This window comes from Cheilinus undulatus, linkage group 4 (genome assembly GCF_018320785.1).
Source record: "Cheilinus undulatus linkage group 4, ASM1832078v1, whole genome shotgun sequence".
NCBI classification, from domain to species: Eukaryota; Metazoa; Chordata; class Actinopteri; order Labriformes; family Labridae; genus Cheilinus; species Cheilinus undulatus.
In genome coordinates this window covers 36,204,767-36,227,152 of record NC_054868.1, presented here as the reverse complement: position 1 = coordinate 36,227,152, position 22,386 = coordinate 36,204,767, and the positions used below count along the sequence as shown (strand labels likewise).

General features: G+C 38.8%; 1 protein-coding gene across 2 annotated transcripts in view; it reads right to left on the bottom strand.

The window, feature by feature from the left end:
* Positions 1–22,386, bottom strand: part of gstcd (glutathione S-transferase, C-terminal domain containing) — a 112,368-nt gene that overhangs the window by 33,979 nt on the left and 56,003 nt on the right. For both annotated transcript variants that reach the window (XM_041784240.1, XM_041784241.1), the window contains 3 exons: positions 15,114–15,229; positions 14,702–14,746; positions 13,529–13,657 (listed from right to left, as the gene is read on the bottom strand). In XM_041784240.1, coding sequence (XP_041640174.1) covers positions 13,529–13,657; positions 14,702–14,746; positions 15,114–15,229 — 290 coding nt within the window. The remainder of the gene's footprint in view (positions 1–13,528; positions 13,658–14,701; positions 14,747–15,113; positions 15,230–22,386) is intronic.

Sequence of the window (22,386 nt, the reverse complement as noted above, 5' to 3'; positions counted from 1 at the left end):
ATTAAAAATGCAAACAGGAGGGAGAAATACACACTTCTGATTTATCTCTTAGCCTTATAGGATTTCACACATGCTCAGCAAAACATAAATCTGCACTAACATATTTCACTGCTGGGGAAATAATAAATCAATATGCAACAAGCAAAAAACCAGGAGCCATTTAAAAAGCTGTTTTTCTTTATAAATCTGTCTTCTGGGGAGGGGAAAACCTCTCTCATTCAGCATCTTTCTCTCAATAATCACATCACACAAATAATGAGGCTTCATTTTTCACTGCTACTTTAGTAATTGCATCCCTCTCCTGTCCTATCGAGGCCTGAGTCAGAGCAAGTTCCTCCAATACGGCGAGCTACTGCACTGCTTAATTTAGCTTATACCAGTCTGCAGCCGTGCTGAGAGCTTTGTAGTGTTAGAGAAAGGTGAAGCAACAGTTTTAGAGCTTCAGCGTTGTTTGTGGTGTTGAAGTGTTACCGATCAGCTTTTAATAAGCACAGAATTAGATAGGATATTGTATTGCAATTTGAAAATATAGTGTGCAAAATTTTCACATTGAAAATAAGCTACTTCCTTCAGATACCTCTAAACTGTATCACCATTTTCATCTAGTTCTCAGCATATGAGAACTAGATGAAAATGGTACCCATATACCCAATAAATAAGGCAAGTTCCTTCATTAAATCCAAGTAAAAAAATATATAACTGTCATGCACTTGAACCTAAAAAATAAAAATATATTATCAATGTCAGCGAAGAAAAGGTTAAATGTGGAATATGTCAAATTTTGGCACTTAAGTGTCTACATTACCATAAAAATGGATGAATGAGCCTCACTTTAAGTATCTATTTTTTCATTAGAGATGTTGTCTGTGGCTTATATATCACAAGCATGTGCAAAACGTGCTGGATTACAAAATGCCAAATACCACATAGGCAGGGTTTATCACTACTTCTGACCACTTTCATTCGGTTTTAACTGTTCATTTAAAGAAAACAAGAAGTTTACTGCTAATAAAATACATTTTGTAGAGTGCTGCTTAGACTTAAAACACTCCTCAGTGAGGACAAGGGACTGGCAGAGGAGCAGAGTGACTGTGAGTCTCACAACAATCCCTTCAAGCTGAGCACTCAACTACCATACTGGTAGATATTAGTGATGCCGATATTTTCCTACCCCTGATGGCTGATAAACAATGAGAACTGATAATTCTTTTTCAATTGTTGATTTCAAAAGAGTTTATTCGATGTGTTTATGCACATTGAAGGGTTAAAAAGGGGTTAATATGTAGTGAGCAAAGATATTTATAAACATTTATGTACCAAAAAAAGTACAACATACACAAACGACTGACATGTTTTCCCCTTTTCCCTTGAAATGAATTTAAGTATCTTGATAAGTGGTCAAATCTGACATTTCTATAAACTAAGCAAGAATTCAGCTGACTTTTGTTGAATCAGACATAAAAAAACATTTAAAAAAATGCAGACTTTTTTTTTTGCTGAGTAAGTCAGAATTAAAGAGAGCTGAAGTTTTTACATATAGATTAAAAATATGCTCTGACATGAGTCGTATCAGAAATAGGTTAATAATGTTAAGTACACCGTTGTCTGTGGCGAAAGTTCTGTTCCTAATCTGGATCAGTCTGAATGAAACCACATCAAACAGAGCAGGCAGGGATACGTCTATGAAAGTAGCGGTGGATCAAGAGACTGTCAGACTGATTTTCTCATTTTCGGCGTTGCCTATTGGCTCTGACGAACTTTTTGCAGTTTCCAGTGCCTGCTGAATCAGCACTCTGCCTGGTGTTAGCCTTTGGCCTGGTCCTAATGCCTGCGGCTAGGGCTAGCAGCTACTGTCGCTTTGTTTTAACGTCGTTAGGATGATGACTTTTAAGTGACTTATAAGATCCGTTGTGTTAAAACACGAAGACTGTTTTCTACTCTTTAGGATCTTTGCGGGACAAATTTTGCAAACACTGTTGTGTCATCCTCCCCTTAAATACTGAATAACTCCGTCAGTACCGCTGTGCTGTTAGACTCTATAGAGCGGTGCAGCCGTGACGTAATTTTGTAGGCAAACCTTGAAGTTAACATGGCATGGGTTCCCTCGGCGTCGAGCCTTTGGGATTTTTCAATGGTTTATTGGATTATTGCTGTAAATAGGATCTGTGTCCAATGAAACTTTATGAAACTTACACATTTTGTTCATAAAGATAATCTTCATAAATTGATAATATAAGCATCATATCTGGTTCACTAATCTGCATTTAAGGACTCATTCCTGCACCACTCTTTTAGCCTGTTAGCACTGAGGCTACTTCCTCTTCTTCTCTGGTGCATTACAGCGGATCACGTACCGCAGTGCCACCTACTGTTTTGGAAGGTGCAGTCTCATGAGAAAGATAACAAACACCTTTATTATGGGTGGATTTTATCGGTTCATTTTTATTATCAGGGTAATAAAAACATAAAACATATGCAATATCGGCCGATAATTTATCGGTACTGATCATTTTCATGCATCCCTAGTATACATACAATATCCTATCTCTTTACTGCCCCTACATGGATACATAGGGGCAGCCATTGTTGATATGTGTAGTTAACAGCATGTACAGTGTCTATACCAATTATTCACTCTCTTGGATGTTTCACCCTTTTTATCTTATAAATCAATCACAGTCAGAATAATCAGCCTTTATTGACAGAAAAAATTACAAAAAAGGTTTTCATATCAAATGTTTATGACTTGACTTTAAGGCCATGGCCATGCTTCAGGTCATTGTCTTGGTGGAAAATAAATCTTCTCCCAAGCTGTAGTTCTCTTGCAGACTGAATAACACTGTCCTCCAGGATTTTCCAATGTATTTCGCTGCATTCATGTCATCCTCTATCTTTACAAGCCTTTCAGGACCGGCTAATGAGAAGCACCCCCCTACAGCATGATGCTGCCACCACCAGGCTTCACAGTGGAAATGGTGTGTTTATGGTGATGTGCAGCCAAACAAAGCATCTTAGCTGACTGCTAAAAAGCACCATTTTGGTCTCATCAGACCAAAAAACTTTTTCTTCCACTTGATCATGGAGTCTCCCTGAGTTTTCATCAGCTGCACTCAGGTGATCCCTGTTTCACTAAGAGTGAGACTGCTGTTCAATTGACATTACTTCGTGGAAATCTGCTCTCACTTTGACATTTTGTATTTTCTTTGGTCAAAAAAGCCGAGCTATATCCACCATGACTGATTTATAAAATCAATAAAAGGGTAAAACATCCATGAGGGTGAATAATTTTTATAGACACCTTAACCTCCCAACTACCGAGTCTGCCTTAACTCTTCTGTAAAAGAAAATGTTGGTTTAAAGTTTAGTAAACACACTTTATAGAGTCCAGTTAATCCATAAAGTGCTAAATTCAGAACAAACTGAAGCAATAACTGTGGGTGAAGCTGGTTAATGTGTCTTGACTCCTCATCTTTTCTTATTAGTTTGATTGAGAGCCTCCTGGCAGTGGAATTAACAGCTGGGCGTTGATGACAAACAGAGATAACAGGTTCATCTCCATGGGATGATATAAGTTATGAGTCTATATTTCTCTTATCTTGTCTCTTTGACAATCACAGTTCAGGTGTGCTGTGCAGGCATGTGTGGGAATAATGCAGTTACGTATAATCAAGGAGTTTTCCTCTCAAAGATTGGAGCTATTTTGAATTTCACTGCAGATAAATAAACTCAATCTTGACAGAAACAGGGGGGAAAATCCTCTAAATGGAACATGGGGTTAAAGCTGATAAATCCTTACTGCAACGGATCAATACCTGTTTTTACATAAAGCTTAAAGCGTTAACTGCAGTCACATTTTTCCTCATGCCAACGTAAAGAAGCTAAGAGACAGAATCAATTGCAAACAACCTGGACCCTTATGCACATCCAATAAAGGTCCTAGAGCCAACAAAATCCAAATCAACTTCAAGGTCCATGACTTTTCCTGCCTTCAGGTGTGTTTGCTCGATGTTATCTGACAGGAGACAGAATAGAAACTAAATAGAGTGTGTGTAGAGGCTCTGATACAAATCTAACACCCCAGACAGGAAGAGCTGACACTGACTAAGAATAGAGGCACCTCAGCTTAATTAGCCTGATTAAGTGAACGTGACTAAAAATGGATACATGTATTATATATAAGAGGGTTCAAACCAGTGTAATAGGTGGCTCCTGCCGGTGAAACATCCGTCACACAGGAAAGAGGGTGAAAACAGCAGCAGCTGTGTAAATGTTGAGGTGTAAAGCTCAAGCAGTGCAGAGGACAAACTGCAGCACCTGTTTCATACAGAAATCTTAACATTCATGCACCGTGTGAAAAAAAAATGTTCTGACTGGGCCACAAAAGGAAAAAAAAACATAATGTGGAAGAGAATAATCTGTGTTGTTTGTTTTCTTGCCAAGTGGAACAGGTCTCAGTGGAGTGACGAGGCTGAACAACAGCTACAGCTAATTACAGCAGGTATGTATAGGAATATTCCTATCAGTCCCACTGAGACCTCAAGTGAGGCTACTGGAACAGCCGGCTTTTTCTGAAACTGGGCCGTGACACATATAAGAAAGATGGATCTCCATGACATGAAGACACTGGCCTGGGACATAAATGACAAGGATAAAGAGTGATGATGATAGAGAGTGGGTGTTAGCAAGGCCTTTGTGCATAAGGGAGGAAAGAAAGTACTTTTTATTGGACAGTTTTTTGCACATTTACCAGGCTTTCTTGTAATTATATTCCTAGTGAAAGTGAAGATTTTCCACACTATTACACTGTCTTGTAATGATGATTAAAAATTGTATTTTCATGTGTGTGAACCACTTGGTTTAAGTGTGACTTTAAAAGGAGATTTAAATCAGTGGTTCTTAACTGGTGGGCTGGAACACAAAAATGGTTCGCAAAGCTGTCACAAACATGTGTCTGGAAAAAGAGCGGCAAAAAGTCTACGAAGTACTGAAGCCCTTAGTGGACATGCATACATACATTTTATTTCACTCTGTTTGACTGTGATAATGGGAAATGAAAATGTTTTCTCACTATTTCCCCTTCTTTTCTTGAGATAAAAAAAGCTCATTTTCCCATCATAATGTGGTTACTTCTCAAGCTCTGCAAATTCCTTGCTTTTGGGCCTTCACCAAACTGATGCCACAAAGTTGGAGGCATAGCATTGTCCAAAATGTCTTGGTAAGCTGAAGCATTAAGATTGCTCCTCACTGTAAATACAGAGCCTAGCCCAAACCCTGACAAACAGCCCCATCCCATTATCCCTAGTTGGTACAGTGCAGTCAGGCAGGTAACATTCTCCCCGCCTCCAGCAAATCCAGACTCAACCATCTGACTGTCAAACAAAGAAGTGTGATTCGTCACTCACATATTTACTGCTCCCCACTCCAGTGTTGGTGTGCTTTACACCACTCCATCTGACACTTGGCATGGGACTTGGTAATGTGAGGTGTGCACACAGCTGCTCAGCCACGAAAACACAGTCCATGAAGCTCCACCGGACGGTTTCTGTTCTTACATCAATGCCTGAACTCTTCAGCAATGGAATCACCAGAGTGAGTTTATCAGTTTAATCCATTCCTGGCATTCTGGAAATTTCGTATGAGTACTGTAAAATAACAGTACAGAGCTGGCGTTTGCTGCCAAATCTTTACTGTTACTTACAGTTTGTCTTTACTAACAGGTGTGGCAAAATACTTTGTCCATATAGTGTATCTGTTACAGCTTAGATTGTTTATTTTATTTATTTATTTATATATCACTTACCAAAAAACGGTTTCAAAGTGCTTTACAAAATGCAGAGAATAAAACAAGATAAACAGGGACAGATTAAAAACAAGAACAAACAACAGTAAAAAGGAGATGATGAATACACATAATAAAAATGCAACAAATATATTAGGGAGGAGGGTGAGATAGATACCATTTATATAGCACCCAAGATTAACAAGGATTTTCAATTTTAAGAAAAAGCCTACCGATATAAATAAGTTTTAAACTTAGATTTGAAAACTGGGAGTGAGTTGGTCAGTCTTATATCCTCCGGTAGGGAGTTTCAGAGTTTAGGGGCTTTAATGGCAAATGCCCGGTCACCTTTGGTAGCCAGTCTGGACCTGGGAACAGCAAATGAAGGGACACTTAGAGATCTTAGATTGTGATTTTGGGTATAGGGAGTTAAGAGCTCAGTGATTCATGGAGGGGCCAGATGGTGTTGTGCTTTAAATGTTAATAAAAAGATTTTAAAATCAGTTCTGTATTTTATGGGCAACCAATGGAGAGAAGAAAGGATTGGGGTGATGTGGGACCTACGGTTTGTGTTAAAATCTGAGCAGCAGCATTCTGAACTTGTTGGAGTTGAGCCATTGCAGACTGACTAATGCAGGTAAATAAAGAATTGCAGTAGTCAAGCCTAGAAAAACAACAACATGAATGAGTCTTTGTAGATCGGGAAAAGACAGAGTTGATTTGATCTTATTAATGTTTCTTAAGTGGAAGTAACAGGATTTAATGACACTACTGATACCTCTGTCTTTTCTGTGTTCAGCTGCAAAAAAATACAGCTCATCCATTTTTCTATGGTCGTAAGACACTCTAATAGTGTATTAAGGTTGTCGATGTTACCGGACTTAAGTGGCATGTATATTTGTGGGTCGTCAGCATAACAATGGTAAGAGACCCCATTGAACTGATTGATAATATTTCCTAATGGAAGCATGTACAGTGAAAACAGTACAGGACTAAGAATTGAACCCTGTGGCAGGCCGTACATCATTGGAGCAAAGAAAGGAACAAAGTTACCAATGGAGACTGAAAATTCTCTGTCTGACAGGTAGGACTTGAACCATTTTAGTGCAGTTCCACTAATACCCACACACTGCTCCAATCTGTTGATTAAAATGTTGTGATCTATTGTGTCAAATGCTGAGCTTAGGTCCAACATTAATAAAACAGAGCAGTCACCATTATCAGCACTCATTAATAAATCATTTGTGACCTTGACAAGAGCAGTTTCTGTGCTGTGTTGTTTGCGAAATCCTGACTGAAATTTATCAAAAATGTTACGTTCAGTTAAAACAGATGATAACTGGTGAAGAACCACCTTTTCAAGGACTTTTGATATGAATGGGAGTTTAGAAATGGACCTGTAATTCTGTGGAAGTGACTTATCAAGGTTGGGCTTTTTTAGTAAGGGGTGGATACTTGCTTGTTTAAAGTAATGAGGGACATAACCAGAAGTGAGGGAGCAGTTGAGGATGTGGGACACAGTATTTATAAGGTCAGGGAGAGAAAGTGGTTGAAAGTGGCTAAGTAAATCATAATAGATAGGATAATCATAGGAATGAGGCGTTGCTGTCAGAGGAATAATATTAGAAAGGATGTTGATGATTTTTTGCTAAAAAAAGGATAAAAACATTTCACAGTCAATATTTAAGGAAGCCTGGAAGGCTGGGGGGAAGAGTTGATAAGTCTATTAATGGTGTTAAATAGGTATCATGGGTTGTTCTGGTTGTTTGTAATCAGGTTAGAGAAGTAGTTGGTTCTTGCATCTTTCATTTGATTGTTAAAGGGATACTTTAACATTTTGGCAAATTCGCCCATTGCTATAATTCCTATAGTCTTAGTAATAGGTTTGTTTCCTTTATTTGTTGGTGCAAGCTGTTTCTAGATCTGGGGGGACCATTAAACCAGCTGCACAGCTAACGCTATGTAAGGTGGTATTTTTTGCTTTCCCTCATCAAACTCATCAAATACACAATCCAACAACTCCAAAATGCTCCTGTGGACAAGTTGTGACCTGTACATTCACCATGCTATGAAATAATCATTGGACATTACGAGACGGAGATGTTTTAAAGTTAAATGCAAAGCCGGAACTACACTCCAGACATGGCTGCTGCACTGTGTCACTCCGCCCAGTGGTTTACTCAAGAAATAGTTCTGAGTATTTGCTTCATGTGTCGTAATGTTACATAATTATACGTTATTATTTCATAGTGTGGTGAATGTGCAGGTCACAACTTGTCCACAAGAGCGTTTTGGAGTTGTTGGATTGTGTATTTGATGAGTTTGATGAGAGAAAGCAAAAAATACATAGCATTAGCTGTGCAGCTGGTATATCGGTCCCCCCAGATCTAGAAATGGCTTGCACCGACAACTAACGGAAATGAACCTATTACTAAGACTATAGGAATTATGGCAATGGGCGAATTTGCCAAAATGTTGAAGTATCCCTTTAAAGGACGTCAGAAGTTCTTTTATGTATAGACAGTGAACGTGTAATTTTGTCTTCTTCCACTTCCTCTCTGCTCTTCTACAAAGACTTTTTAATCTTCGTAGGTTATTGTTCATCCAAGGTGATGATTTGGTGAGTACTTTTGATCTATATTTAATTGGGACAATAGCATCCAAGGTGGTTTGGTAGAGGTTGTTGAAATTGTCAAGCAGTTTGTTGAGTTGGGTTGTTTTAGGTTGAGTTTGATTTAGTAGGCCAAGTGCAAAATTAGAACAAAATCTGGTAGCACTATGCTCATTGAGGACACGAGAAGACAGGGTACTACTGAGGTGTTTTGGTGCTGTATAGAATAGAGTGCTAAAAATGACACATAAATGATCTGAGATAAAAACATTTTCTAAGGCCAATGAATTGACGTTCAAACCCAAAGTGAAAACTAAATCTAAAGTCTGGCTTCTGTTGTGAGTTGGGCCAGATACATGCTGTACTAAATTAAATGAGTCTGTGATTTTTAGGAACTCAGTTGCAAAACAATTAGAGGGGTCATCAATGTTAATATTAAAATCACCAGCAATAATGGCTTTGTCGAAATTTAAAACAACAAAGGATAAAAGTTCGTGTGCAAAGCTAGGATTGGGTCTGGGGGGGCAGTAGATAATTAGGCAGATGACAGGTTCAGTGCTTCAGATTTTAAACATTGAGGTCTCAAAACTAGAGAACTTACCAGTAGAAATGAGGCAGCAGTTAAAGGATTTTTTAAAAACAACAGCTAGACCACCACCCCGACCACTGACTCTGGGTGAACTAAAATAGCTGTAATTAGTAGGACATAGCTCAAGCATATGGCAATTGTCACCAGGTGACAGCCAGGTCTCAGTTAAAAATAAAAAATCTAGGGCGCACCGGTAGTCGAGTGGTCAAGGCGCACGCCATGTACGCAGGCGACCCCTTTAAGACACTTTTAAATTGTTCACAGAGGTCCCCAAAACATGCCTGTGAAGTTTGTTGCTGAAAAAACACTCTAGTATTGGATTTTTGCATGTCTAAAAACCCCTCTGTTTCAGCTCTGCTCAGAACGAGCTGTTTCTGTGTCCGTAAGTTTAAATGTTAATGAGCTATCTGACCCCGCCCCTGACCACACCCCTCTCATGAAATGGATGTGGCTTTCATGATCCTCCTGGGAACTTTCTTCCAAGCAGGGAGGGCCAACTGGCCTGGGGGCGGTGCTAACTCCCCACATGACATCATGAGGGGAAAATCTGAGAACGGCTTGTTTCAGCACACTTTTTCTAAAGGGTGGCGAAAAAGGGGCGGGGGTTCTGATCCTTGGGGGGATTGTGGACAGGCAAGAAGCAGCAAATATTTTTGCTAAAAAAGCCTGTGAAAAGCGTATTTTTCAAAATATGTGACTTTTAAATGGACTTCTTCCAGCCATTTCCCTGCTACAGAGCTGGCAGGGGTGATGATATTTATATCAGGCAGTAGTTACAACTGTTCAACCTCTGCACAATACTACCAGTTTGATCTGTGTGTACACAGAGAAGATGCTCCATACTCCTTTCTCTAGCCCAGTGTATATTCACTGCTCATTTGTTAATATTTCCAGTCCATGTCCAGTTAAATGTAGTATTGATAACTGTTGCATTTCCTGTTTTGTTGTATTGTCATACCATTTCCTGTTTTACATACTTTTTTGTCTCTACTAAATTAAATGAAAAAAAAAAAAAAAAAAAAAAAAAAAGGTGACAGAAGCAATTTTAAATCCCAAAGACTTGTTTTTGTGATTCATACAGCCCATAATCGGCCACATTAAAGGCCCTTTTTTCTGCTCTAGATTGATTGTAATTATCAGTTTAGAAAAGTCAAGAGCTCTGCAGATGATGGTGGGTGTTTTAGGACTAGCAAAGGTCTCCGCTAACAGGTAGAGAGTGCTCCGCAATGCTGAACTCTATATCTGTTTTTATCCAACATAGAAAAGCCACTGAAAGCCAGTAAAACACTTGCTGTAACAATAAATGAAGTTGTGTGGAATAAAACCAATTCACTGAGCGGGATGTTAGAGCGTAACAATCTGCAGCTTTGGCAGAGACATCTATGTAAAAAAAGAGCGCCATGACTACAAAAGTGAAAAGGGCAACACGACCAAAACGCCTGAATAAAACTGCAAATGGCTTTCTTCTTTTATTGCAAAGACTTTGAAAAGATTACACTTTCCTTTCAAAGATGACTCCCACGCCTCTAATAAAGGAAAACTCTTCAGATTTTAGCAGTGAAATATGTTTGAAAGCAAATCAAAAGCCTCTTTACACAGCTGGTTTTTAAAGTAAAAAGGACAAAGACAAGAGTTTAACGTCCCTCATTGAAGAGAATCCTAAGCTCTAGCACTGCCTTTGTCCTTCATTTTCTGGATGAGCCTGGTTTTGGCTTTTCAAAAATCAGAGGAGGACAGAGCCAAACATCGCACCACTTAAACAGAGGTATCTGATCAAAAGCTTCACTTCAAGAAATGAAAGCCAAGCTAGCTGCTCTGACAAAAATGATCTCAACTTGACTGTAACAGGTTCTAGTAAAAGATGAGGGAAACTGGCTTAAACCTTTGAAATTTTAAACTTCCAAGGGAGGAAAATATGTTGAGACCCAGTGCAGTGAAGCTCCAAACATGGCAGTGTGGGAAGTCGTCTTTTTTCTTTGCATCATGGGTGTTGGCATTTTTGTGCATCATGGTAAAAAACCCTGATTTATCAGCTTAATTACCATTTTTACAATTCTAAATTTTCAGATATTAAAGGTAAAGTTGCATCGAGGTCAAAATGGTCGTTGTGGAGTCTAAACACTTTAGAAAATTTTACATGAACCAAAGAATGACAGCTGTTTAAATTGCATGCTTCTAAACATCAGAATTTTAGCCGGATGGATGTCAGTTATGAAGTTTATGCTTCAGCTTTAGAGAAATTATCTATAAAGCTGATATTTGTAAATCTTTTTTTACCCTTTACTCCCTTAAGCTTTTGCAGTTTAAGTTCTAGTTCTTGATAGAACTAGCACTTCATTTAAAATGAAACTAAACAAAGATTTCCTGTCCAATGTAAAATGCTGGAACTAACTTTAAACGTTTCATGTCATGGAACCCTGAAAAGGCATAGGGTTAGTTTCTTTAGAGTTACTGCAGAATTTAAATATAATTTGTTTTTAAATTAAGCCTATGGTTAGTTAATGCAGGACAGGGAAGTCATTGCACTAGCCATGATCAACTGATGGCCAGTTTCTATAACACAGTGGTGTATTTTAAGGACGTACTTAATGCTAAAGTTGGAAAAGCTTAACCTCCACCACCCCAGCCACCTCCTTTATAACATAAAGCTTGCTGCATCCTCAGATTCTCATATGCTTTGGAATTAATTTTATTGAATTCAAAATGCAGTCATTAATGTCTATATAGGGATTTATAGCTATGAGCTCCCTGGAGAGTCAAAACATTCTGCTTTATTAACCCAGGGAGCATCTTCAGAGCAGAGCCTTAAGTAAAACTGTATATACACTTTGCAATAAATGGTTAAATGTATGATGAGAAGGTTCCTGAATGAAACAAGTTTTTGGTGCCTTCAGATTGGGTTTTGTTCTCTCCGTTCACCATATTAACAAAAATCCAAATTACAATTTTTGATGTGTTTGATGACAATATCAGAAATTGGGTCACTAATTGATGTTTAAAAGGAGGTGATGGGTCCTAACTCTTGACCAGTTGTGTCTGGTTCATTTGATCGCTGTGAACACAAGCAGCCCGGACTCACTTGACACATGCCAGTCCACTTGAAGAGGTGGTCTTGAGCATGATTCACATGTACTCAAGCATGGCCCATGAGAGTTTTGTCACATTCATGTTTATGTGCAGGTTACTCATCATCAAGCAAAGGGCACTTCTAAATGCCTCCTGCCTCTTCAAAAATATCTGTGCAGCATGGTAGATGTAGCAGTAGAAGGAGGGTCATGATTGGGGTCTCAACAACAAAAAAAGACATCCATAGCAGCAGGATGGACTCAATTGTCCATACAAAATGAACTACTGTCACCCAATTGATGATTGGAGAGGTTGCCACAGCTGCTTCTTCTTCTTCTTCTGTGTTCTTCTTGGTGGATTTGTGAACCAGCTAAGTGCATACCGCCACCTACTGTACTGGACTGAGTACATACGTAAGTATGTTCAGGCATGGGACTCTGTTGTTAATATGAAAGCAGGCCAGCGGGGGGGGGGGGGCAATCATGCTAAGGCAGGGTACACAACAAATGTACCTAATGTGAAAAAGTCTTAATGCACAAAAACAAATGTTTGTGATATACAGTTGTCTAAATTTTATTGCAGCTTAAAGTCATGTTCATTTATGTGGAACTGCCACTTGCCAACTTTTTCAATTTCTTAGTCCTGTCAGGAGTTTCACCTCTCAACCCTGAGTGCTTGCACCTAAATGTTCTTGCCAACTACATTTCCTCTGTGGCAGAACTATAACAAGTCTTTGAAGTCCATGTAAAGCAGTAAAATGATGTATTTTAAGGTTGTTGTATATAGGAGACCGTGTATTAACCACCAAGCTAAATCACAGTAATGAAAAACATCCCAAAGAACATAATATGAGTTTAAAAATTATTAAACAATGTGGTTACAACCTCTGGTCTGAATGCTGAGGGCATGTCAGTTGAATGTGCCAAAGCATGCCCACTCATAGAGAAAAAAAACATCTCACCAGTTAACATTTGTAATTCAATTTCTTTAAGTTCTAGCATCCAGGGTCGATGCACTTTCAGAATAAAGGTATAGTTAACAAGCAAAATTGAAGACTGTAATTTTAAAACTTGTAGTATCTTGGTATCCAGTGGGAGCAACAAAAAAACCTGAAACTTCAAGAGCTGAATAACTTTGCAATGGTTTTAAATCCATAATTCAGTCAAAACTAATTCTCAGTCTTTTCACGCTTAAAGCAACTTCTTCACCAACACATAGTGTTCTGAGACCTGTTATTGATTTTGCTTTAAACAGACTTTGATTGGAGTTTAATAATGCAAAGTGCATGTAGTTTTCAAAAGAATATGATGCTTTAACAGGAGTTTACCATTCAGCTTACAACATTTTAAATCTTTGAACCAAAAATAAGCAGTCGCTTCAAGTTGTTTTTAATAGTTAATAAATTGCTCTATGGATTAATGTTTACATGTACACAAAACAAAGGTAAAAGCACATTTTTCTACAAGTGCTTAGCATTGCTCACCCCAATCTGAAAGGGTCCAGTGAAGTAGTCCAGATTGGCCTGAATGAAGCCGATGTTTTTCAGACCAAGCTCAGCGCTGCGACTCTGAGCTCTGACCAGAGACTCTTCTTTGTTTTCAATGAGGAGGACCTTGACAACAAACACAAAGACACCCAGCTACATGTGATTGCTGAAAATGAGGAGAAATAAAAGCTTGCATTAACAAGTTTAAAGTCTCTGTAATTAAAAAAAAATACGGGTTTTGGGTTATTCATTTAGCAGAAGACTTCTATGAAACCCCAGACCAAATTTCAGAGATAAAGTATAAAATCAAGTTTCAAAATCATAAAAAATCAAAATCATAGAAAATTAAGGCAGTAATATCTTTTCGAGGAGTTTCTTTTAACATCACACATGTGAACACGTATTCAGAGCTCCTGATGTTGTAATTTTGTTTCTCTCATGCATTTGTATTTCAAACGTCTGAACTGTGTTGAGTTGCTGTTGCTGAAAACATCCCATTTCCTGGACTCGCCAACCAGGGTGATCTTGGTTGGACACAAGCGTTTCATCCAAACAACTGACCCATCGAATGGAAGCTGTCAGCCTTAGTTTTTTTATTTGTGATATCTGATGTGGAGTCATTTTAGCCATAAGCTTACTAAGTACAAACCTGTCACAAAATGGGTGAAGCTTTCAAAGCAGTGTCAAACATGCATTGATTTTATTTAGCTTTGCTGCACTCCCCTGCCCAGCCGGTCTTATCCTTAGATTCTCCCCATAGGCCACGGGCCCCACTTTGGGGATCACTGGGTTTCAAATGAATTTCTGTTTCTGTTTAACAAGGACTTTAAAAATGCTGTGATCTGCACTCAAAAAAAGCTCTAAAAATGAATAATTAACATAACATTTAAAATAAATTGTTACTAACTACCTGAGGCTTACTGTTTTATTCCAACAGTAAAAGCAATAAAATGAATGAAAAAAAAAAAAACAATTACAAGACCAACAATGTGTCTATTTTTAATATGTGTAATCACTGGTGTATTTAATGCTTGATTACAGTCTACTTAAGATGCAGATTATGATGAAAACTGCTTGTCCCAGATGGCTCTAAAATCATGCTTTGATAAGCTTCATTTTTTTCCTGACACCACACTCAATCACGCACATGTGCACAAACAGACACGTTACCTGGCAGTCTGGTAGTGTGTGAGCCAGAACGATGCCTACATGGCCCTGAGAGGCAGAATGAAGAGAGAGCGAAAACAAAATGAGAATGCACAATAGGCAAACAGCGCACATCAAAGAGGACATCAATAGAGCGATGATTAGCGCTGCCCTTTCCTACCAAGAACTGACCTTTCAGCCATGCAGCTCTACTGCTCGGAGCGTGCATTTTCATGAGTGTAATTACCAGTCTGCCTGTGTACACTGGCCGAGAATAAAAGACTTTCAAAAAGGAAGGGAGAGAAAAAAAAAAAAGAAAAACTAGTTCTCTCTGCAGCTGGGTGCTAATGTATCACTGAGCCTGATGTAGCCGTGGTCAGGCTTAGTGATAAATATACATGCATAGCAGGACTGATGGATGAAAACACAAACACACCGTTCCACTGCAGAAATCCACGATGGTGAAGCCTGGCCTGGCTAGCTCTGTAACCATAGCGACCAAGTTATTCAGCTGTTGCCTCTTCCTGACAGCACGGATGTTTGACATTTTCCCTACAAAAGAGCACAAGTTTGGATAACATCAGAGAAAAAAACAGGGAACTAAGCAACAGGTTTACACAAGGTATGAGTCTGAAAACTAAATAATAGGAAAAGCAAAAGAACATAGCAGTCAAATATGAGTAGGATAAGAGAATCTGATAAGATTATTTTGAAAATAGTATAAAAAAATGTAAATAATGGAAAAATACTTTTTTTATTTGCTGACTGAAAGAGTGAAAACAATGCAAGTGATTCAAGTAGACTCTGCTAAATGTGTGAAGCACTGGAGGTAAATTAAACACAGGAACATTATAGTGTACTGTACCGTGTTAAACTGTATCCTATCGTATTGGATTGGACAGCAGAGTACCATATCCTATCCTACCGTATACCGTATCGTATTGTTTCATAATGTACCCTACAGTATTTGATGGCACCGTACCGTATCATATCGTACAGTATCATATCACACTGTATGGTGTAATACTGCATCTTACTGTATCTTATTGTATCGTACCAGTACCAAGCAGCTGCTTGAACCACCTCGAGTTTAGACATCTTATATTTTCATCATAAATCTAAGGAGAGATGGAAGACAACATCCAGTGTATCAAAAGAGACATGAGACAGCTGACTTTTCCCTCTCTGTTTATCCATGGAGCCTGTATCAGTCATCACTTGTGCTACTTCAGCCATCAGTAGATAACAAGGGGAGAGTTTTTATCTGTAAGCAATGCCATAGGGTAGTGGTTCTCAAATAAGATAAGCAGACATAGTCAGCAAAAATAAGGCCAGAAACCTGCCGTGCAGTAGTCTACGTCTGAAATATGTCCCCACAGCTGACAGATCAGTGGATATCCTCTTTAACTTGGCTGGTAAAAGTGACAGTGTAGATCAATGTCTTGACTTTCTATCGATCAACTGATCAATGCACGAAACACCAATGCATTGACATACATTGATGGGATGTTACACCCCCTAGTGCATCTCATGTCTCTTAAATGATCTGTCCTCGGTCCTTAGCCAAGCTGACCGAACTGATCAAACTTTCAGACCAGCCCTCTTAAAGACCCTCCCAAAGCTGGATCAAGGATCAAGGACTGGCATCTGAAAACCAGTGCGCAAGGACACACCAGAGCAGGCTTCCTAGAAATCTTTTACTGACAGACATGCCCTTTTATTGAATATCACTCACTGATTGGCCACAGCACCTTCCACTTTAATGACACAAACACAAGCATAGTTTAATAACAGAGAAAAAACAGGAATTTCCGGAGACACTAAACAAAAACAACAGATATTTAACTGCTCGTAAACATCACCAATTTTAAAAGAGTTCTGAAAATATTTGACAAATATTTGACGTGCAGAAGACTCGTTGGCCCACAGAGCAGCTGTTTTTCAGCCGATCCCATGCAAGCCTTCATCAGCTGACGGCCAACTGATTTCCTCTTAACTATTGGCTAATCACAGTCATGCTGCCTTATTTGAACTACTCTTAACCCAGCTACACTGTTCCACTCTCTTTACAAGCTGCTCTTGCAACCCTCCTCCACCCCAGCTCCTCCTTGATTCTGTTTCTGACTTACTGTTGTCAATGCCTGCTCTGCTGCTATTCTCCCTGCCTAAGGCTTCCCTTATCAGCATAGGAAGAGCAGGAACTATTGATAAAGAGAGATATTTGTAACGGCAAACCACGCGTCTTTCCTGACAAAGCTGACCTTTGGAATAGACTCAAGTAGGGCCCTATGAAATCCGTTTCATTTTTTCCAAATTCTGTTTTATTTCTTTCCAAATTTCGTTTCTTCCGTTTTAATTTTTTGGAATTCTGTTTTTTTAACCTTTCCACTAATTTTACCATAAAAAATTTTCTTGTTTATGTAAATGAATCAAATATTCAATAATTAAATAGAAATAACCTTACATTTTTTGAAAAAGGGCCACAATTGGCCCAGGATCCGTTGTTTTGATAACCCTGACAAGGAGGACATTTCAAAACACATTCACATGTATAATCACATCCTAACTCATGTTAATAATGTAAATGAAAAAATCCTTCTGTTCTCTCAAACACAGAGTGATAGTAACTTAATTAAAAGATCACACTAAAGTTAAATGTTTAAAAGTAAACCTGTTACCTAAATTTTTCTTCACTCTCTGTCTGTAACAGTGCATGCAGGTTGATCCTGCATTGTTCTACTCCTGACTGTAACAGTTCTCTCCTCATCTCCCTCGTTGTCTGTCTGTCTGCCTCATATCAGAGCGCTACGTTAATACAGACACGTGTTGGCTTGTTAAACAACCACAGGGAACTACAGTATCTACAGGATGAATAATTAAGCTAACTATTACTCGAATTTAACATCAGTTAGACTGTGGGACTTCATAAAATCTCGAGTCCGTCCGACTTGATTTTGAGCCTCCGAGGGCTGAGCACTGTGCCTCGCATGAGGTGAGGCACACCACTCAGGTGGTGTAGTGAGGTAAAATAACTCGAAGCACGGATGAGTTTTCTTGAAGGTGCAACATTATGTCCCACAGTACTGCCCCGTGTGGGGCTACGTGATGTTTGCCAGTGGTTCGTGCAGCTGCTTTGACATGCTGTTATTGTTTAGGAGGGGGCGGGGTGAGTGTTTTTGAGTGAAGGACAAGTTGTGCCCCACTTTAGTGTTCCCCCAGGAACATATTCCTCAGATATACGTTCCTCTTTCTAAAAAAAAACCCAGCATTTAGGTCAAATTCATTCAATTTCCGCAATTTCTGCATTAAATTGTAAATTCCGTTTTTACTGACCAATTCCGTCCTGTGCTCACCTACAGTGAGCATAGGGCATCACTTTCTGTTCTCCTGCTGCTGCTGTTGTTTTCTCATGACTTGCCATTCAGAAGTGGCCTCTCTGTGTGTCTGCCATGTGCCTCCAGGGAACCAACCCATCCACCTCTCCCCTCAGAGTGTACCTCTGAATGTCTGGTAATGTCCTAAGGCCTATTCCAGCATGCAGACAAGAAAAATCCATGTGCATGCACTCCATCAGTCACATATTAATTCAAATGTTAAATTTTTGAATTCATTTGATCACCATGAGGACACTCAAAATGTTTATTATGCATAAGGCATGTGATTGTGGGCTAAACAGCTGACTGTTAATGAGAACTTGTCACAGTAGGAGCAGTGGCTACACAGCATTTGAGAAGAGTCACATAACTGTGCACAGGCATGTGCATCACAGGTGCACCAATAAAAATACCACCCACACCCCTGTGCTGGATTGAGATGGTTTCATAACCAGAAAAAAAAACTCCTTACAGAAGCTCTAAGCAGTCCAAAACATGACAGTTTTAAAAAAACACAAATAAAGGAATAAATAAACATTTCCATTAGTTTAATGCCTCACTTTCCCTTGCTGCCACGCAAACTGCTACACTTTTGATTTACAAGCAGCCGTTTCAGGTAATGGTTATAGCACACAGATGAAAAGGCCTCCACTCTCTCATCAGCATGTTCCCAGCCAATTGCCAACAAGGGAGCACAAACCATCTTTCAACATCATCAAAAGTAAGCCTGCGAGCCAAAATCAAGTGTCCTCCTTGTCTGCCTCAGAACTTGGTGCTGCTGTGCAAGCAGTGTGAGCTCCATTAACTCAAAGCACATTTCAGTCTGGAGCCTCTTCCTTCTGCAGCGAGCCATCGTCGCGCTGTGAGGATGCTGTCTCTGCTCCATAAATCTACTGGTGATGTGCGTTTCATTTACCCCAGAGTCACACGCTTGCACACACAAGTGGAATATCGTTAAAATATTATTCCTGCGTTTCCTGTTCGCGCCGCTTTGTATGTGGCAACAGGGTGAGGAGAGGAACATGGATGGGACATTTCAAAGGGGTATTCTCATGTACTGGCTGTCATAAAGCAGATCCCAGATGTAGGGAGAACACAAAAAGAGAATGAGGGAAGAATTTAAATACAGAGAAAGTAATTGGCAAAACTCTGAGCTTCATTTGGAAGAGATACCCACATGGGTGCAGGCTCTTCTATGTATCCACAGCTCCAAAGGGGCTTTAGCGTAGAGGCCTTTTGATGCCGCAGAACACATTTAGATTTTAATTGCAGATTGCATTACTGAGCGTGTTAAAAGACAACAGGGCAGAAATAGAAAGGGGTTTCTAACACTTGGCTTAGTTTGGGAAGCCAGAATAGTAATAACAGTGCAGTCTCGGGGCAGCAGGGAGGAGCTTTCAATACAACAATGACACATTATTGGCTCATAAAGTTTGTTAGCACAAACTTGGACATTTTCTTATCTGAACATATGGAGAGGCATTAGCTGTGTCCCAATTCAAGGGTAGTTAACTTCGAAGGACCCAGTCTCTGTAGCCTGTGAAGACAGCTAAAACTTATTCAGCAGCACTTATATAATGAGCATCACATAACTTAACCTGCGGAGCTGTTCAAAAAAATCCAAGATATCCACGTCAAATTTGTGTAAGGAAGGCCTTCAGAAGTAAAAATCATGTCTGTGCAAAAATCTGGGACTTTTCGATGGAGGGCGTGGCCTTGGCTTGGTGACAAACACCATGATGCCTAGCCATGAATTTTTAAATCTTAACAATCTACTATACATTTTTGTTTTGAACCAGATTTTATGTGCTTAATAAAAGTCTGGGCCAGAACACATTTTTGCTCAATATTTGAAAATGAAATAAAGCGCCACCCTCTGGCAACAGGAAGTCGCTGCTCCTCAATTTTGCCTAGCAATTCCTGAATGGTTGGAAATGAAAATTTAGGCAAGAAAATAAATGCTTGGAGTAAAAGTAAAGGCTAAAATGTGAGAACTTTTTATGGACTAAAACTAGACTAAAATGTTTTGAGTTTTCGTTGACTAAAACTAGACTAAAACTAAAAGGGGAGAGATGACTAAAATGTGACTAAAACTAAAATGCATTTCATTTAAAGACTAAAACTAAGGCTAAAATTAAAAATAGCCGCCAAAATTAACACTGCCCAGGCAGTTCCCAAGACACTGACCTTATACATTTTTCAAGGTCAAACGTGTAAGTGAGGAAAAACAATAATAAATGAGAAGTTTCATATTGGCCTTGTCACAGGGCATTGCTAAATGGATTATTAGCATCCCCTCAGCCCCTAGCATGTTCAATAGGGCTGCAGAACAAATCAGTTATAATTATTGTTTTGCAGGATTATACAGTAATTTGGCATGACCTGAAGCTGTTCGTGTCACCCCCCATTTAGATAAAATCATCAACATAAAGACATTGCCAGGACCCCAACGTGCATTGAACACCAACGTGCAGGCAGGTGTGAGCGCCTGTTCAGTGTATTGTGCGGCTGTAGTTTTTCTCTGTTTTTCTTTTTTTTTTTTATCTTTTTCTTGAATAAACAGTTAAGCATGTGGGAATAAACCAAAACAGTATAGCTGTAATTGTGAAGCTGCTAATCAAAAAACAATATGCAAATAAATATGTGTATCTGAGCTGTGATTAGCCTCAGACCTGAGTAATTATTAAAATGTGTTTAGACTTAATACCACAAGTGGCATCTTTAATATTCAAGTCATCCATTATTAATATGTAAATACTTATTAAAGCTGCTTTAAGCAATTAAGGTTTTGCTCAGAGTCTAATCCAGGAAAAGCCATAAATCCAAAGTTATCTGACAAATTATTCAGACTTCTAAACTTTTCTTTTAAACTTACTGATGAATTGATTTAATGTAGATAGTAGAAGAACTAGTTGTGAGTAGGAACATCCTGCTCTGTGCTTCAGGCCACAGATAAAGTCTAAGGTGTTTGCAAATCCTCAAAGTTGTTCAATAAAAACTATTCAGAATAAAACAACAATAGAGTGTAAACGCTGTCTACAGTTTTCTTTTTAAAGCAGAGAGGTCATCACTCGGCTTGAGGTAAAAACAAGCAATGTAGGACTGCGTGGGTGGCGGCAGAAGAGCCAAGCCTCCTCTTTGTTTTCTTCTTCGTTTGAAATTGTTTTCTCAGGGAAAAAAAGAGAAAAAGTGAGAGCGGTCCCTAAAGATCATGCCCTGGTTGCTGTAATTTAGTCATAATCAGTCAGTTAAAGAACAACATCAGTGCGTGAGTGTCAAACTGAGTCAAATTTCAAAGCCACAACAATTAGGGGAATTCTGTACATTTCAACAAAGATGCAATGGCAAATCAATATATCTATACCTTTGTTTATTTAAAAAGAAGTAGTTTGTTTTCTTTGGAAGTGGGTTTGTATAAGGTATTTGTCAGTAGGAAGTGTATTAAACACAGGAGCTCGTCTGTTTGATGAAAACTGCTCCGAGTGTCGGCATGGAAGCAACACCAGGGTCATTTAAAGTAGGAGGTTCAGAGCCCTCAAGGGCTCACAAAGAAGAGAAGATAAACTGGAGAGAAAGTAAATATCAACTAATAATTTTATATAGAAAATACCATATATTTGTATTTTTGTATTTCTGGCTGTTATTTAGCAATGAAAACATGCTCTTTTTCTATGTAAATCTTTCATTGAAAGATAAAAAAAAAACACCACAAGCCAATCAGAATCAAGTTGCACTTTAAAGAGTAACCAGGCCACAGTATTTCAGCAAATCTACAAACATGTCGAGTCTGGGATTATCCATGTTATTAACAAAAAATAATCAACAGTAGCATCAGATCAGCTCCGACTGATGACCAGTAATCAGAAAACAATGTCTGCATTCAGTTTCTTTAATATTTTCCTCCATGAACGGCCAAAATGCTTCCAGTGTTTGGTTGCAATAGAGAATACTGCATTGTTTAATTAGAGAACAGCAAAAGTTTTCCCTCTTTGGATGATATCATTCTGTAAATCAGTGTTAACTTTGGCGGCCATTTTTGATTTTAGCCCTAGTCTTTAGATTAGATGTCTTTTAGTTTTAGTCACATTTGAGTCACAACAACTTGTGACACGACAACTTTTTAGTCTAGTTTTAGTCCATAAAAAGTTCTCACATTTTAGTCTTTACTTTTAGTCTAAACATTTATTTTCTTGCCTAAATCTGGTGCCAAGTCATAGTAGTGCATTCTGTGCACCCTGCCAAACCTTGGGTTCCTGCTTCTACAGCTGAGAGGCAGAAAAACTACAGCTGCATTGTTTTTTGACAGATTTACTCACAGTGGAGAAATATCAAGGA